We start from the raw sequence: 17,445 nt of genomic DNA, 5'->3' as shown, positions 1-17,445 counted from the left end.
TGGCAAACCAGTTTTTTTTATATATACATATATATATATATATATATATATATATATATACATATATATATATATATATATATATATATATATATATATATATATATATATATATATATCCAACTTCTTAGGACTATGCAAATTATAACTGGATCATTACGATGGATACAGAATAGTCAAATCTGATATTTGTAGAAAAAGCGAACTAGTAAGAAAGTAAGAGAACATGCTAATAATAATATTATATAATATATAATAAGTTATCGGAAGCAGGGTGTTGAGGAGTCGGTCTCTGTCATATCATTAGCTACAGCTCAACAACAACAACTACAAGCGAGCCAAACAACAACAAGAGCTCCACTCGCTGAAGGTCCTGTGTTGGAATATCAGCCTGCACTCACCCAAGCAGGATGACCGAGGTAGCTCATTAGGTGGACTGTGTCCCTAAACGAAAATACTTTGCTACCATCGGTAATCGACAATTTTGCAAGGGGTTATCCAGATATTGAAGTATCTGAACAACGAGTAGGAAATCTTCTTCTTCTTCACGTGCCATCTCCGCGACGGAGGTTGGCAATCATCATGGCTATTCTGATCTTAGATGCTGCTGCTCTGAATAGTTCAATTGATGTGCATCCGTACCATTCCCTCAAGTTACGCAACCATGAGATTCTTCTTCTTCCTACACTTCTCTTGCCCTGGATTTTCCCTTGTATAATCAATTGAAGTAGGTTGTATCTCTCATTACGCATAACATGCCCCAGGTATTGCAGCTTTCGTGTCTTGATGGTTTCCAATACTTCCATTCTTTTGTTGATTCTTCTCATGACTTCGTTGTTTGTTACATGCTCGGTCCATGATATCTTCAGGATTCTTCTATACACCCACATTTCAAATGCTTCCAACTTTTTAGCAGTCGACGCGTTAAGTGTCCATGCTTCTATCCCATAAAGCAGAGTCGAGAAAATATAGCACCTTGCCAGCCTAACTTCTTATAATTAACCAGTAGGAAATCACTACTGGTTAATTATAAGAAATAATCTTATCCCAGAGACTAAATGTGATCATCAAAAGCGAAGTTGAACGGGAGATTTAAAACTAAGAGCTAGTCGAAGATCAAGCCCCTAAAGAAATACATAAGCAGATTTCAATACTTGCCACAGAAAAAATTCGACCTGAAAATACATAGCAGGACAACAACGAGTTGCAAGATAGCCTGGTAAGCGAAATCGTACGTCTGGTACAAGAGTTTAATGGAACAAATTACTTAGCAGACCACCACTACAAAAAATATACCCTTCCAAGAAACTAGCGTTGTTACAAATTGTGAACACTGAAATTCTACCCAATTATGTCGTCGATGCCAATACATTGCAATATTAGCACATGCTGATTTACTGTACAGCAGCAGTAATTGCGAATATTATGGGCATTAAGATCAGAACACGACGGGATACTAATGTCGGAAGAAGAGAAAACAGAACTGCACCCTGGGAATATTTAATCATTGCGTAGGTATATTGGTCAAATCACTGAATATATTCAAGAAACGATAAGTAGAAAAGTAATCAGAAGAGCTAAAGAAATAATGGTAAGTACCACAAGACATTCACAATATGATCCAGAGAAAACACAGCACAACAGGACTAAGGAGGTACAAAGTTATTACTAAACGGAAATGCGACAATACCCTTTTTAAACACGTCGACAATGCGTTCTATCGGAAACTCAATTCTACTGTAGAAACTGCCAGTAAATCGTACCCAAGACAAAACATTCATGAGTTTTCTGGAAATCATCTTTTCACACCCTCTGCTTTTAACACCAATGCTGGATGGCTCAAAGATATGACGCATAATTGTAAACACTACATTATTAATTCATACGAACCCTTCATTGCTAAAGAATTCTCAAATATTATCAAAGAGTAATGGAAGGTAAGTAAAGTAAAGTAAGTGGATACATCTTGGATGAAATGGAGTTCAAAACTTTTAGCTTAAGAAGTATTGGAGTGATCATCAGTGCTTATCAACATTAATTAATTATGCTATTTCTAATCCGCAGGAAACACTATCATTTCTAACTCTGGGAAAAACTTATGTAATACTGAAGAATCAAAATAACACCCATGATCCAAACAAGTACCTAGCAATTACTTGTCTTTAAACTTTGTATAAATTGATCACATCCGGTGCCTTAGCCCAGCGTATCTACCAATACTGTGCTCTAAATAATATCATAGAACCTTAACAGAAAAGATGAGCTGAGGATTCCCTTATCTTTGACTCCGTCATTTCTAACCAGGCATACACCAAAAATAGGAACTTTTTTACTGCTTTGACTCAGTGGCACATAAATGGCTTATATATATATATATATATATATATATATATATATATATATATATATATATATATATAAGAAATACTGGATATTATTGACTGTCGATATAAACAAACAACACAGTTTATTAGGGCTGCAGTCAGGAAGTTTGGCCGGGATGTTACAAAAACACTCTTTTGACTTTTGGTCTAGCTTTCGGAATTGTTTTTATAATTCCTTCTTCAAGACACTGTAATTAGAAGAATGTGTAAATATTTACAATATATCACTTTGTCAATTGCGCGTTGACAAAATTGTCAATGCAACTTACTAGTGGTCGAGATTATTTATATAAAGCTACGACACTCAACATTAATAACACACATATAAAATATAACATATAAAATAATGAACAAAATACATTTTAAAATTTAGTTATTGATAGTAAAATTTCGTTTGTGACATCTTTTAATGGTGTGTTTTAACTAATCCATAGAGAACAGAAAGAAAAAACAAAAATAGTATTATTAAAATGTAATTAGGTGTTCTTCATGTTTTATTAATGGAAGTAGTAAATTAAACCTGTCTTGATGGTATGCAACATGTTTTGCATGCAGGTGTATTATAGTGTATATATGTAAAAGTAAATATTTATTTTATTTTTGATGTTTTGTCAGTAAATAACAATAAATGTTACTCAGTTTATCTATGTCAGACTTTTTATTTATACAAGACGTATTGGATTTTATGGAACACATTTCCAAGAAAACACGTTTTCAATGTTTTTTTTTCTTTGCCAAAATAATCCCACAGAGCTTTTTTTTCAATGTTATTGCTGAGATAATAATAATGATACAGCGATTCTGCGGGTACCACGTAAAAAAAGAAGACTTATATTTTTAATATATTTTAAAAAAAAAAAAAATCATTTTAACCATTGCAAAAACATTTTACTAAGAATTTTTGGCTTATAAATAATATGAATAACATTGTTAATATTGACTGTAGACTAAATCCACTTTAATATTTAAAAAGTTGGTATTTTTACAGGAACTTTCAAGAAAAAAGTTCGTCTAGATCAATAAGGGGCAAAGTTAGACACTTTTTGTATTTAATTCACAGCTGCTTTGTCTATAACATTTAAGCAACCTAACTAACGCTATTTTGAAGCTAAAGGTTTATAGTTTTTCTACAAAAGATTGAGTAAACTTTCAACTTCAAGAGAGCGGTCAGTAAAGCTTTAAAAATAAAGTCCTAACGAAATCGGCCTGAGGCCGGCAGGAATTATAAAATCCATGCACTCAAAAAGTTAAATTAATTCTTCAAACACATGTTGCTTTTAATATCTACGCAAATTGTTGATTCTGATATTTTTGTTCATCGACTACATCATAAATTATTAATTGAAGTTATATTTATAAATTAAAATTTAAATTTGTAATTTGTTTAAATAATTTAAAATTTTTTTTCCCAAAAAATCCATATTTTTGTACTATTGTACTGAATTCTTGTAAAAGTGTATACAAAAATTTTGGTACATTCTCCTCACAAAATTCTTAAATCAAGAGGAATAAAAACAATATTTATCCCCAACTAAAACTTTCATCTCTTGTCCGATCAATCAAAGACAACATTACAAATGCCCCTATCTTATATAGGCCAAACAAATCGTAAAATTAAAATAGGATTTATAAACATTTCATTTCTGTTCGCAATTCCGATTCAATTCCAGATCTAGGTCAACACTATCTTTATGCAGGTCACAAAATTTGTTTTGGAAACTCTAGAACCATAGTCCCCATTCGCTTCTATAAACCAAGAATTATCTGAGAAGCCATAGAAATTAGAAAAAGGTCAAATTGTCTCAATAAAAGAGATGAAGGCATCCCGTTACCTTCGACATGGAGACCTCTCATAAAGAAAATATCGTCCGCTCCATCCTTTAATCAAAATCCTGCCGTCAGAAATGTTCGCGGAAAGGTTCTAGGACTAGTTGTAAGCAAAATTTTTTAACTTCGTTCCTTGTACATTTACAGTCCATCTAATTTACAAACCGTTGCACGTCATCATCATTGACAGAGATCGAAGTTGATATAGTTGCCAAAGTATAAAAAAATCCTGAATCCATTTTAAATCAAATAGGTCACATAATTATTGCAAAAGTGGATTATACAACAAAATAAATTAATATTTAATGTAAATAAATAGAAACAAAACAACACTTAAAAAAAATCTTGTTAAAAACAATTTGAGCCGCTTGTTTAAAAACCAACATAGTTTAATTAATAGCAAATAATAAAAACAAAACTAAAGTGTCAACACCGCAACTGTCAAATAAGTGTTACCAATTTATGCCAAAATATCACCTTCGTTCGATTATAGTTACAGTGTGTTCCGAACAAATGTTCTTCATAAAAACGCTTTATAAAGCATTTATACAAATTAAATGAAACATATTGTTGTGTATTTTTTTTAAGTTAACATTAATAGAAATCTTTAAATACTATTTCTACGCGTATATAATAAAATATGTCTAGTGGCTGTAATGCCAGTGTACTCGGCAAAGTGATTCTAAAAAAGAACACACCTGCCGCCTAAATATTTCGTGTTGGTATCATGTGACGTCACGGACTATGACGCTGATGACGTGCAACGGTTTGTAAATTAGATGGACTGTAGGTATATACATGGCTAAATAAACTAGAAAGCTTATTTTATGTACTTTAAAATGGTCTATTGTGAAAGATTTTAGGACCAACGGTAACCAAGATATGTTTCATTAAAGTGTGATGCTTGCAACGATTTTTACTAACTTTTACAGATATTTTTATAACCGTTGAAGGTTATAAGAAGAAGAGGTTTATATAACCGCTTAAGAAGTTATAAGAAGTTATAACTTCTTTCCTTGTACATTTAGGTATGCATTGCAAAATAAAAAGAAAGCTTATTTTCTGTACTTTTTAAATATTGCATAATACGTATCTGATTAATGAAAACATTTATTTTCTTCTAAATAATTTTGACGATAATTAATATTTTTTCGTATTGAGGGTAAAAAATTTCGTAGGTATGAAATTTAAGTCTGTCAATTTCCTAAGATTTTTGATTTTTGATCAATTGCTGCTTCCTATTTAAAACATTGGACAGTTAAATCGTTCCTACCGTTACCGAATAGACTTTATTGACGATATAGATCAAAAACAATCTTTGTCTTTTCGTCATAGGACAAAAATATGTAAACATAATGGACAAGAACCGAATAAAACAGAATGCGTGAGTGAAAACTAACAAAAAAAAAGAGGATACCTAGAAAAGATAAATCAGGAAACAAGGCTGTGAGTGTTAGTGAACGAGATTTCTATGAAAAAAGAAAGAGAATATCTATGGAAAAAGACCCCATTCGGTATAAATCGAATTGTATATATCTATTTTTTAATATAATAGTCCCTTTGGAATAGAAGGAAAATTGATAAGAACCACTGAAAATTGGAAATAAATTAGAGGTTTTTAAAAGTATTTCTCATAATATTAATAGAATCAATAATAAACAACACCTGCTGAATGGTTTATTAATAAAACATAATTCATTTTGGGCCCTAATGAATTTTAATGAATACGCTGAATAATATAATGTATTACTACGTGAAATGAGCCTTGATTGGAGAACTCAGTTTTGGTATTATGACAATTACCGTCCCTTCGTATTGAATTACAACACTATTATCTATTCCAACCGAATGAGGACACATTGATTCAGTGGTTTTCAAACTTCTTTCGGTTCTATATTTATGAAAAAATTGGTATATCTCCTACAATTTTCGTAAAAACTCATAAACATCACATCATAATACTTACGTAATATTATAATAAATATATTTAATGGACTAAAAAATGAATGTGATTTATTATAAAAAATAATAGTTTTAAGAGCAATAAAAACAAATCCTATACATAAGATAAAACGAATACTTTACCCATGCGTCATTACATTAATAGTTTACGAGCGGCGGCATATACTTTTATTCTATCGTTATTGTTTTAAAATAGATTATACGCATTATATACAGAGTTGGCCACTCAAAAGTGTCTGGCCATATTCATTGGATTGGAAAGGTGTAGATTCATTATGGATATCTGTCATATTTGTCAATTTTGTTTTTGTATTTTAGGGAGATTGCATTCGTGTACAATTCGTCTTCTTAGTTCTTTCAATGAAGCAATATTTTATGTCATGCTTGTTTTTTAAGGGATTTTAATCGAGATATCTTGCTGGCCATTTAATAAAACCTCTTCATCAAATTAATTGCCTACGAAATCGTTCATTAAGGTATCGCCTTACGTGTATGCTATAATGCAGAGGTGCGCCGTATTGATGGAAAAACAAATCATCTTCTCAGTACCTGTTCTTATTTTCGATTATTTGCCAAAATGGGATCAGCTGTGTCCTCTTATAATTCAAAATATATTTCTCCGTTCAAATTGTGTTACAAAAAGAGTGGCCCAACAATAAGATCTCCATTGGTTCCTGCAAAACTCCTGGAAAGATTTTTATTAACCCAATAACAGCAAATGTGTCGACTTAGAATATCATTTATAATAACAAAACATTCATTTGAAAAACAAATTTAAATAGAAAGTTTGTATTTCGATTTATTTTCTCAGTAATGTTCTTCTTCTTAGTGTGCCGTCTTCTAACGAAGGTTGGTGATCACTTCTTTAAACGCTTCCCTATCTTTTGCAACGTGAAGCTATTTTTTTGACGTGCAAGTAGTCTACCACTAGTAAGTAAGTAGTAAGTCAGTAAGTATATACCTGGAGAGAAATCAATGCCTTCAGAACGAAAAGAGTTATTATTATTCAACAGAACTCTGCAAAAATTGCAACTAACATAATAGATATCCATTTCGGCCAATGGTCGAAAAATACGGCTAAAATGCGTTCTGGTCACGAGCATATTGCCAAAGTCCTCACATTCGTCATATTATCAGACAGAAGGATATAATACTTCTTTAGGACCTTCTGGCCAAAATTAAGACAAAAGAAGAACTCCAAAGTCCAACTTATTATTATTATATATATTTTATATATATATTATATTATTATTATATATATTTTTTATGTCCATATATCCTTGTTTAGCTGTCTTTGAGAGCAATTTTTGATTTTACTCAGCGCATGTCGCCACGTGTAGAGTGGAGTTGAGACAGGGGTATTGATGACTGAATTGACAGGAGGATAATGAGAGTTGGCATGCAAGTAACGCTTGATATGGGTGGGATTTCGATAAACAGAGTGATGAACACATTGCGATTGGTTTCGTCCAGAAACGGTAGGGGTGAATCAGTTTCCGCTTTCCTCGTGAACCGGATACTAGGATGTATACCATTCAGATGGGTTTGAAAAGACACCAAAGCATCCCTGCCGTTGGGCCAAATGACAAATGTATCGTCAACATATTGACAAACATATTAATAAACACAAAATTGATTTTGAAAACTCCAAAACCATAGCCCCTAACCGCCCCTATAAACCAAGAATTATCACACTGTTTAAATTTTAATAAATTGTGTTTGTGTTTTCATTTATATCCCTTCCAAAAATTTTAGTTTCATATTCTGATATAACAGATATAACAATTAAGAAATATATGGAAACAAAACAACATCTCGGTACATTAATATAGATATGATAAATAAGTTATACACTCTGGGGTTGAAGTGAATGAATTAATTGAGTGAGAAAGTAATTTTTAGGAGTACCTTAGTTTATAAAGCTTTCCTGTCTTTGATATGTAAGTACTAATTTTGGTTTGTAAGTATAATTCCATTTTAACATAATATACCAGAAGATTTTAAAAAAGCTTTCTATCCCAAAGGATATTTGCTACAACTAGGGGAGCAAATCCAAACAGAAAACAGAGACAAAACGAACCAGTGGATAGATATATCACGGAGATTCAAACATTAATCAGACGAGAAGGATCTTTTTCCAGAAACCAAGAACTCGAAAGGATATACAAAAACTTGTTACCAGAATATAAGCTTTATGCTCGCCGCCGGGATTTCGAAAACTTAACCGAATTACAAGATTTAGCCCAGGAATACGAAGCTTTAGAAGACGAAAAGACCCGAGCAAATCAGATTTGTCGTGGAAACTGGAGACGTACGGACCAAGCAGAGTACGATGCCAAAACGACATACTTTAGATGCAAGATGCCAGGTCACAGCCGTAAAGACTGCAAAAATCCATGGAAAAAGTTTTGTTCGCGTTGCTGCAGAGAAGGGGTTTACAGCAGAGACTGCTGTGTCAGGCGTCAGGGAAACGAATTACAGACTGGAGAAACAAGGAGTCGTCCCAGTCTGTAAGGCAAGATTCGACTCCATTCGTTTTCGCTGTTACACAGCCAGCAAGCAATGACGTTCGACTGTTCGCATCACTGAAAATAATGCAAAGAACATAGAATAGAAGTTCACCGATTGTACTAGTTAGGAAAAAGGATAACTCGTACAGATTTTGCATTGACTTCAGAAAAGCCAACGAACTATCAGATAAGGACGCATATCCGTTACCCAGAATATCGGAAATTCTGGATAGACTTAAGGAAGCAAATTTTATCTCAACCCTCGATTTGAAACAGATATATTTTCAAATACCCCTAGAAGAAGCAAGCCGCCCAGTGATAGCATTCAGCGTACCCGGAAAAGGCCATTTTCAGTTCAAAACCACCCCATTTGGACTACATTCCGTAGGAGCAACTTTCCAACGCCTACTGGATAAGGTAATACCTTCCGATATGAAATTCGCGTTTGCCTACTTGGATGATATTGTAGTAATATCTAAGACGTTCCAAGAGCATTTAAATCACCTACATGAAGTCTTCCGAAGACTGAAAGAGGCCAGATTACAGCTGAACTTCAAAAAATGCACATTTTGCCAGTCAGAATTCAGATACTTAGGACACGTGGTTGAAGCAGAAGGAATAAAAACTGACCCGGAGAAAATCAACGCTATAACTGAACTTGCAGCACCAAGAAATGTGCGTCAACCCTGCCGATTACTAGGGATAACATCATGGTACCGCCGATTCATAGAGAACTATTCGACAATAGCAGGACCGCTAAACATGCTTCTGAAGAAGAAGAAGATAAGATGAAAATGGACCGATAAGCAGGAAAACGCGTTTGAAGAGCTTAAATCAAAACTTACATCGGCCCCTGTATTAGCATGCCTCGATTTTTCGAAAACATTTTACCTGCAAACAGATGCGTCCAACTGCGGACTTGGGGTTGTACTCCAGAACCCAGACGATTTACCGGATTTACAAATATCAAACGGGAAATTATATAAATACATTTGGAGCAGCCATAATTTAGCCGACCCAGAGTTTAATAACCCATGGAAATTATGCGTACCAAGATATAAAAGGAAAGATATTTTGGAGGAAAATCATGACTCGACCACAGCAGGCCGTTTAGGAATTGCAAAAACAATTTGCCGAATAGCGCAGAAGTACTATTGGCCTAAGATGTTCAGACAAATTGCAGACTACGTTAGAGCCTGTACGAAGTGCCTCCAATATAAACCGTCTCAAATGTAACCAGCCGGGAAAATGCAACTGTCCACTGTAGAAAAGCCTTGGCATACTGTCTCAGTTGATTTAATGGGACCATTCCCAAGATCTGCAAAAGGAAACATTTTCTCAATAGAACCATCAACGATAAGTAGATTCTTAGTGCTATTTCTACGTTTGAGAAGGTTGCAATTATTATTTTTATGCAAAAGCTCCACCACAAAAGTAACACTGTGAGTTGTTGGATTTTTATACTCAACTTGGCCTAATAGTGACATTAACAGTACAGTGTTACACATTAACAGTGACGGTAGTATTTTAACTGAATAGACTCACTTGCTAGAGATGTATCCAAGTCATTCGAATAAATATTCACTAATAATACCGACGCTTTGTCTGAAATTACGTTATCCTCTGAAAGAGGTAGAGAAAATAAAAATGAGAAAGTTATGGCAAGATCTTCATAAGCTTTTCCTCTAGATTTTAGATTATTTGCCAAATAATCAATCGTTTTATACAGCACTTGGGTTCAAATCTTATTTTGCGGTGAAAGGATCTCTTCTGTATCTGCTTCGTCAAACTATAATTTTCTTTTGCGACTTTTTTCTTTGCTGTGTTCCGTTTGTTGTGACAAGAGCTGCCTCTTTTGTTCAAATAAATTACATTTATCTCGAAGAGACTAGTAAAAATGTTGTAATGAGCTATACAAAGACGAACATGTATCTAAGTCCATATTTGCGCTTTGTAAAGATTTACTTGCTAGGTCAGTTCTTTCCAGTATTTCGAACCAAAAGGCAATATAAATACCAAATTCTAACATAGCCATCTTTTCGTGTATATTGTTTGCTTGACAGCGAACTGGCATCTTCTCGTCGTCGTTAGAGGATAACTCGAAAAGTGCTTGCTTTATATCTTGATAGCATGAATTAAGAGCTTTAATGCATAAAATCGTCATACTCAATGAATTTCTTTAAATAAAAATTTTAAGATGTTCTAAATGAATGACTGATCTTTCATGACTGTCAATTTTTCTTTAGCCTTTTTCCAGTAGTAAAATCCAGTAAAAAAGGAAAAAGTTCAATTTTCGCTTGAAAAGAGTCGGCAGTATAAGCAAAATAAAGAGGAATCCTATGCTTTTGGAATAAACTAACCAGTCACGCCGACTTTTTTTACCATTCTTTAAAACTTTATAGAATAGTGATTTAGTGCAGTACCTGTTTTGTTTTCCTATTTTTCTTTTTGAAGATTCAAAGCTAAAGAATTAAAATCGTGTGTTTTGAATTCTTTCATCACTTCATTTACATAATTTCTTGGCCAGAATTTTGGATCTTCTAAATCAACTCGATTAACACCACTTTCGACTAGAATTTGACTTTTAGGAGAACTCTTTTTAGTATGATATTACAAAGTGGGTCTGAATTGCTGTGGATGAATAATCTCGAAGTGTTGAAGATCCTGCTGCAAACTTTATTTGATTAAAAAAGTAACTAAAACAGTCAAATAAACCCACCTTCTAAAACATCTGAAACTGTTGCAATTGGATCGTCTTGAAAAGAAGTGCTCGTTGGTATACTATCTTGCCTGGATTTGGTAAAAAAAGCTGAATTTTGGGTTTGTTTTTTAAATACTGCATTTAAATATTGTTGTTTTTCTAACTTTTGTCGTTTCCAAAATGCACCTCCTTCATTTCCGCTCATTTTGTAGAAACGTCACGAAAACACTTTACTAATAAATAAATAAAATTTGAGACTAGTCTCGAAAACTGCGCTAACACGACTGACGACATGGCGTGTTGGAACCGGACACGCTGCCGCCAGGCGCAGTGGCGCTGGCCGAATTCCCGCAAACATGAAACGTGTTTTTGTGCGACCTGCTACCGGAGCGGATCTAATTGGTGACGAGAAATCAACCCCATAAATTTGAAATATCCACGTATAGAATTAAAACGTGATAGGAGCGACGTACCGCCTCTCAAAATTTACCGCCGGGGGCTAATAGTACCCCCCCCCCTTAATCCGGTACTGCCTACATAGGCAGTGTATTCTACATTTGACAAATAATACAATGTTATAGCTGATTGCTTAATTTGCTATTATTTATTATCATTTTATTGTGTTTCAGTTGTTCATTGTTTGTTTTATGTTGATTTAGCTTGCAGTTTTTAATCTAAATAAGACTAAAGTACTGGGGCCTAACGATGAGACAAATATTGTAAGCTTTGAAACCGAAAGCCAAAAATTTACTATCAGCAAATAATAAAAACTGCTTAAGATTGTGAGTATCGACTCATTTCCCATATTACTAGTATTATGGACTCACATCGGCAACCATTAATCGTTTAATTTAACATTTTTCATGTTTATTTATAATGTCAAAATAATTTAAACAAATGCATTTTAGCAGAACATTATACGCTCTAGAATCGCGATGCGTTAAAATCGGGTCACATTCCAGTCAATAAATAAAAATAAGAGAATAAGTCAAATCCCAAATCGGTAGAATGAACATAAATGGGCAAAATGGTTAAGAATGGACAAAAATAAATTATTGGGGCTTCATTATTAGCAAAAATTATCTCCAATAATTTTATCATTCAAAACATTACTATTCCTATAAGCCTTAAACATAAAATAGTTTTTTAAACCTAAAATCTTATCAGAAAATAAGTGACTTGTGTTATTTGCTTTACTGTCTGGAGATCAAAATCACTCCATTTTTCAATTATGCGTTTCAAGAGTGCAGTTCATGCGTTTCTTATCTATTCATATTTTGATTTGATCTTGAGACTTAGCAAGACAAGAACTAGCAAAGATTATTTACATGATGATAAAATTAACTTCCTTTTTTTTGTCTGTAGAGAAAGTAATCAACGTATGTCACTAAAGTTTTTGGAAAATTTTAGATTTAAACGTATTATTGGTAGAAAGCATTGGATCAAGTTGCCATTGGAAACCAAAGTTAGTAAAGAACTTGACATAAACAATGTCAGTTTTGACAAATACGGTTCATTAAGATGTACAAACCTAATAATCGTCAAAGTATTAATTTATCATTTAGTTGGACATGTACCAAAATGCGATATTGTAAGAATATTTAATGCTCAAAATATTTCTGTGTCAACGATTTACCAGACAATTAAAGAGTGCAAAAATGGTATACCATGCCTTAATTTGCCAAAAGTGGAAGACTAAGAGTTTTAACTCCTGCTCGGAAACAGAGATTAATTCAGAGTATGAAGGACCAATTAGGAAAGTCGTTGCGAAATGTTGGCGAAGATATAATGTTTCACGAATAACTGTAAGTAGAACAATTTCTAGAAATAATTTAAAACGATATAAAAGAAAAAAAGCTCCTAAGTAAAAATCAGCCAAGTTAATTCCTAGGTGTTGCCGTGTATTGAGACGTATTCATTTTCCTGGTAAAACTCTCATTATTGATGATAAAAAGTATTTTACTTTATCCAATTCCGAAATGAAGGGCAACGACGCATTTTATACACACAATGTACAAGATGCACCGGACGAAGTTAGGTTTAAGGGAAAAGTGAAATTTGCCACCGATAAAATTTTGGTATGGTTTGCTATTGTCGTCTCGGGGGGTTTATTTGATGGTAGAATCGTCTCTCACACCGTACGCTTTGCTCTAGGGTATTCGTGTATAAGTATACGATATACCCTAGACACTTATCCCTCTTCAGTTCGGGACCTAGAAACTGTATGGTTTTCGTCTTTATCTCTTACATACACCAAAAGATATTTGATTTCTTATATGCACTTGCGTCGAAGAATAACATAAAACGCCAATTTGAAAAAACACAAAGACAAAGCCTCAGAATCTAAGGTAGGTAGTTGGAGCAGAGCCCCGCTGATCGGCTGCCTAGAGTTTAGGGCTCTAGGATAGACCGAGGTGAACTGTCCTTTGGTTTGATTCATTGTCAGTTGCTTCTCGCTGTGGGTGTTTTCTTTGCTTCTGGTGTTTTGTTGTCCTGTTTAAGGTTTTCCACCTCTTCAGGAAGTGGTTTGTTTTTTTTGTGTTGGCTGTTGTTTTCTTTCTGGCTTCGTGGTTCCACTGGTGGTTTGGTTTTGGACTTGTCGTGGGAAGAGCGCACTGGACAATCAGAGGCAAAAAGGGTATTGGTTTAACGGTCCTTTTCAGAATTTATTATTCTAAAAAATAAATTAGTGTATATGTGAATATATATCTTTACAAATTGATAGATTATTAAATGTGTTGAAACGCGATCGCGTGAGGGCAGCTGTGGCTGTATCCTCTGCAATAGACAGGTATCACTGTGCAATGGGATCGGAAAACCACAGAAAACCGATCCCCCCCTGTCTAGGCAAGCTCGAAGTGAGCATTTAAAAGTTATTGCGACGACGATAATAGAGGGGAGTTGCCTTTTGTATGTCAATGTGTTCATCAGGGAGTTCGTTGCTGGCAAGGGCCAGTAAAATTGCGGGAAGAAAAGGGAATTTGGGTTTAGGTTTTCTTCTGAATACATTGCCATTGGATGAGCAGGTAGTTTTTAAAATGTTTTGGGCCCTGAAGTTTTGGCCACGGATGGTGCTGATTGTGTAACTCCTGCTCAGAGAGGAAAGCATCTCATCAATGGGCTGGATGTTTGACAGGTGATGTGTAAGGGCGAAGGGGTAATCGTGTCGCTTGTTATTCGCTCTACGCAGGATTTTTCTCTCCAATGCTAGCAGTTTTTGTCCGAGATGGCTGCGCACCGTGATATAGATATTGGATCTATACTCGATGCTCGGCCTAATAAATGTTTTATATGTGTGTATGAGTAATCGTGGGTGTGTTCTTCCGAATTTACCACAAAGAGCATTCTTTAGTTTGGAAATCAACTAATATTTATACATAATATTTTACGATTCCAAACCAAAAGACCAATGAAAAAAATTGGAGAAGGTAAGGTAGGCGGGGCGATGCGCGCCAATAGTGCTCATTGGTTACTCTGACCGAGCACTTGGCGACACCATCTCTGAAGCTGGTGTTTCACAGCCGTTTGTTGGGCGTGTTCGTGGTGAAGCTCTCAATGCTGATAATTACGTTGACAGGTGTCTTACAAAGCTTGTTTAATTTATAAATATTTATTACCCCAATGATGAAATCATATTTTGGCCCGACCTAGCATCATGCCATTACGCCAGGAGAACGACAGATTGGTTAACTGCTCAAAATATAAATTTTGTTCCCAAGCGCGACAACCCTCCAAATGTACAGCACGCGAGGCTTATAGAGAGTTTTGGGCTGTTATAAGTCGAAAGCTAAGGACAAGAATTTTGCAAAAATTTCGTGAAATCGACTTAGAAACAGTCCAAAGGCTTATTGCACATGCAAAACCAATTTACGTGCCATCGAAGATTACGTAGCTCTTTCTGTTCTATAAAAATACATTATAAACCTTAAATATCTAGACTTAATTTCCTGTATTTAGTTAATAAAATAAACCTAATTTACAATTAGTAAATTTTTATTTTTTCCGAAAACTTTAGGGACATGCGTTATATTAATTTGGAAGCATTTCAAAGTTAATATTTTTCAATCTTCAAACTTGCGCACCTTCAAAGGATGCGTCCGTAGTTTCGAAACCACTGTATTACCTTTTTAATTCAATTGTTTATGTTGAATATAATCAAAATATATTTAGTTGAAAATAAATTGATATTTCCCGTCTCGTATAGCACTTTAGCAATCTGCGTATGTGACCCTTGCGTTAGAAGATAAATACTTTTAAAGAGACATAATCCGTGACCAAGTAACCCCAAAAGAATTATTGGTATACGCAATCGAAGTGCTTACTGTGTGATTGGAAAAAAGCTTTAGTATTTTTATGGATAAAAGTTATCATTTTGGATAAATAAGCCGCTTAACTTATGCTATTATACATTAATCTTTATTGGCGTATATTTTATCTATTGGAGTATCGATGATTATTTGGAGTGCAAAACACACAAACTAAAAATATGGTTTTATTAGTTGATTGTTAGATTTTGACTGCGCAAAAGCTCTAACATCATGACAGAAGTAAGTATCAATAAATTAATTTTTACATTCAAAATACATCTTCTGTCTATAAAATAACAATTTCTTAACAGAAGAATCTAGTCAGTATCATAAATGCTGTTTTACTTTAACTTAATTATCAAATTCTTGTCTTCCGTTTTTCATTTTTATACTAGTTAAATAACTTGTTTGTTTTTTACTATTTGCTGCAGTGATAACTTATTTTTTCACAGAGAATTAGTTCAGGGAAATAAGTGTAAGACTTCGCAATAGCTATGTATTTGACGAGTTTTTTTGTTATTACATGCCTATAGTAAGAAAATCTATTAGACAAGGCGAAAAAGTGGGGTTCGTTCGGAAAAATATTTCCATGAAATTTTTCGCATATTCACTTTCATGAGATAGCTTAAAATAAGGTTCAAGAGGTCTTCCAGGCGAAAAGTTGTTCAAATTTTTTTAAAACAATTTTAACAATGAATTTTTTCGGTCCGGATAATTTTTTTTTGAATTTTTTGGACCATTCTGAACAAAATGGCACTTTTGTAATTATTCTGTAAACCTTTTGAGTTATAAACAATTTAAAACTAAAAAAACGCAAAATTACGATTTTTAAGACTCAAAAACACATTCAAAAAATATCCATTTTACTGTTTTTATTATTGTTATCCCAGTATGCACATTCCACACCTTCGATACTTTTGGATGCATCTGTATATAGCATATAACAATAGCAGACATGCCTGTCTGCTTGATTTCTGGAAGTTTAGACTTTCCACTGTTTCGGTCCACTTTTGGCTTCTAGCGGCGTCTAGGCTGTACAGTAGTTCATCCGCTATTTCTTGGTCGCCAGTTTCAAGAATCTGTATCCCTATACACAATCTAAGGCATCTGTTACCGATTTTGTCTATTTTGTTTAAATGACACTGTGATGCGTCACTAAGTATATAATATTGATCCATAGCTTTGTATAGCGATTATAGCTCTTATATTATTTTTAAATAATAACAAAGAAATATTTGGATCTGCTCCCCATCGTAAGTGTGACACGAATCAATCGAAGAAGATTTATTCCCTTTTCTGTGCTTTTAACTATATTGTATACAGGGTGGCCCTTAAGTAATTATACAAACGAAAACCGTAAATTCTACACTTTAAAATATTACGATTTAAGCCAAATTGCTTTAATAAAATGTTGATATTAACAAAGATACAGGATGTTAAAGTTGCAAAATTAAAATTATATTTTTTGCTATAACTTTCTTGTTTGTAAACATTTATGTATAAAAATTTACAACTAAGTACTTTTAAATATGAGAAATTATAATTTGATTCACACTTTGATGTAACTGATAGAGGGCGCCACTTATGCAACATATGTGGTATAAATTTGCACTTAACTTTTTTGCTCTTTAAGTTACTTGCATTTGGGATAAAAAATATTAAAGATACATTATTTTAACAACAAAAAGATATACTTGTTAATAACTTCAAAACTCAACAGTTTTCGAGATAATCGCATTTTAAAAATCAGCTGC

The 17,445-nt window shown here is 33.7% G+C and overlaps 1 protein-coding gene across 2 annotated transcripts in view; it reads left to right on the top strand.

The window, feature by feature from the left end:
- Window positions 1–12,875: 12,875 nt before the first annotated feature.
- Window positions 12,876–17,445, top strand: part of LOC140432386 (arylalkylamine N-acetyltransferase 1-like) — a 30,465-nt gene continuing 25,895 nt past the window's right edge. Inside the window, exon 1 of one of the 2 annotated variants that reach the window (XM_072520243.1) lies at window positions 12,876–13,189. In XM_072520243.1, coding sequence (XP_072376344.1) covers window positions 12,989–13,189 — 201 coding nt within the window. In that variant the 5' untranslated portion in view covers window positions 12,876–12,988. Of the gene's footprint in view, window positions 13,190–15,596; window positions 15,932–17,445 lie in introns of those variants that run through there. The other variant, XM_072520244.1, reaches the window with a different exon arrangement.

Source organism: Diabrotica undecimpunctata, chromosome 1 (genome assembly GCF_040954645.1).
Source record: "Diabrotica undecimpunctata isolate CICGRU chromosome 1, icDiaUnde3, whole genome shotgun sequence".
In the NCBI taxonomy this organism is placed as follows: Eukaryota; Metazoa; Arthropoda; class Insecta; order Coleoptera; family Chrysomelidae; genus Diabrotica; species Diabrotica undecimpunctata.
Note: the sequence above shows the minus strand (reverse complement) of the source record. Positions and strands in the feature narration are given on the sequence as shown.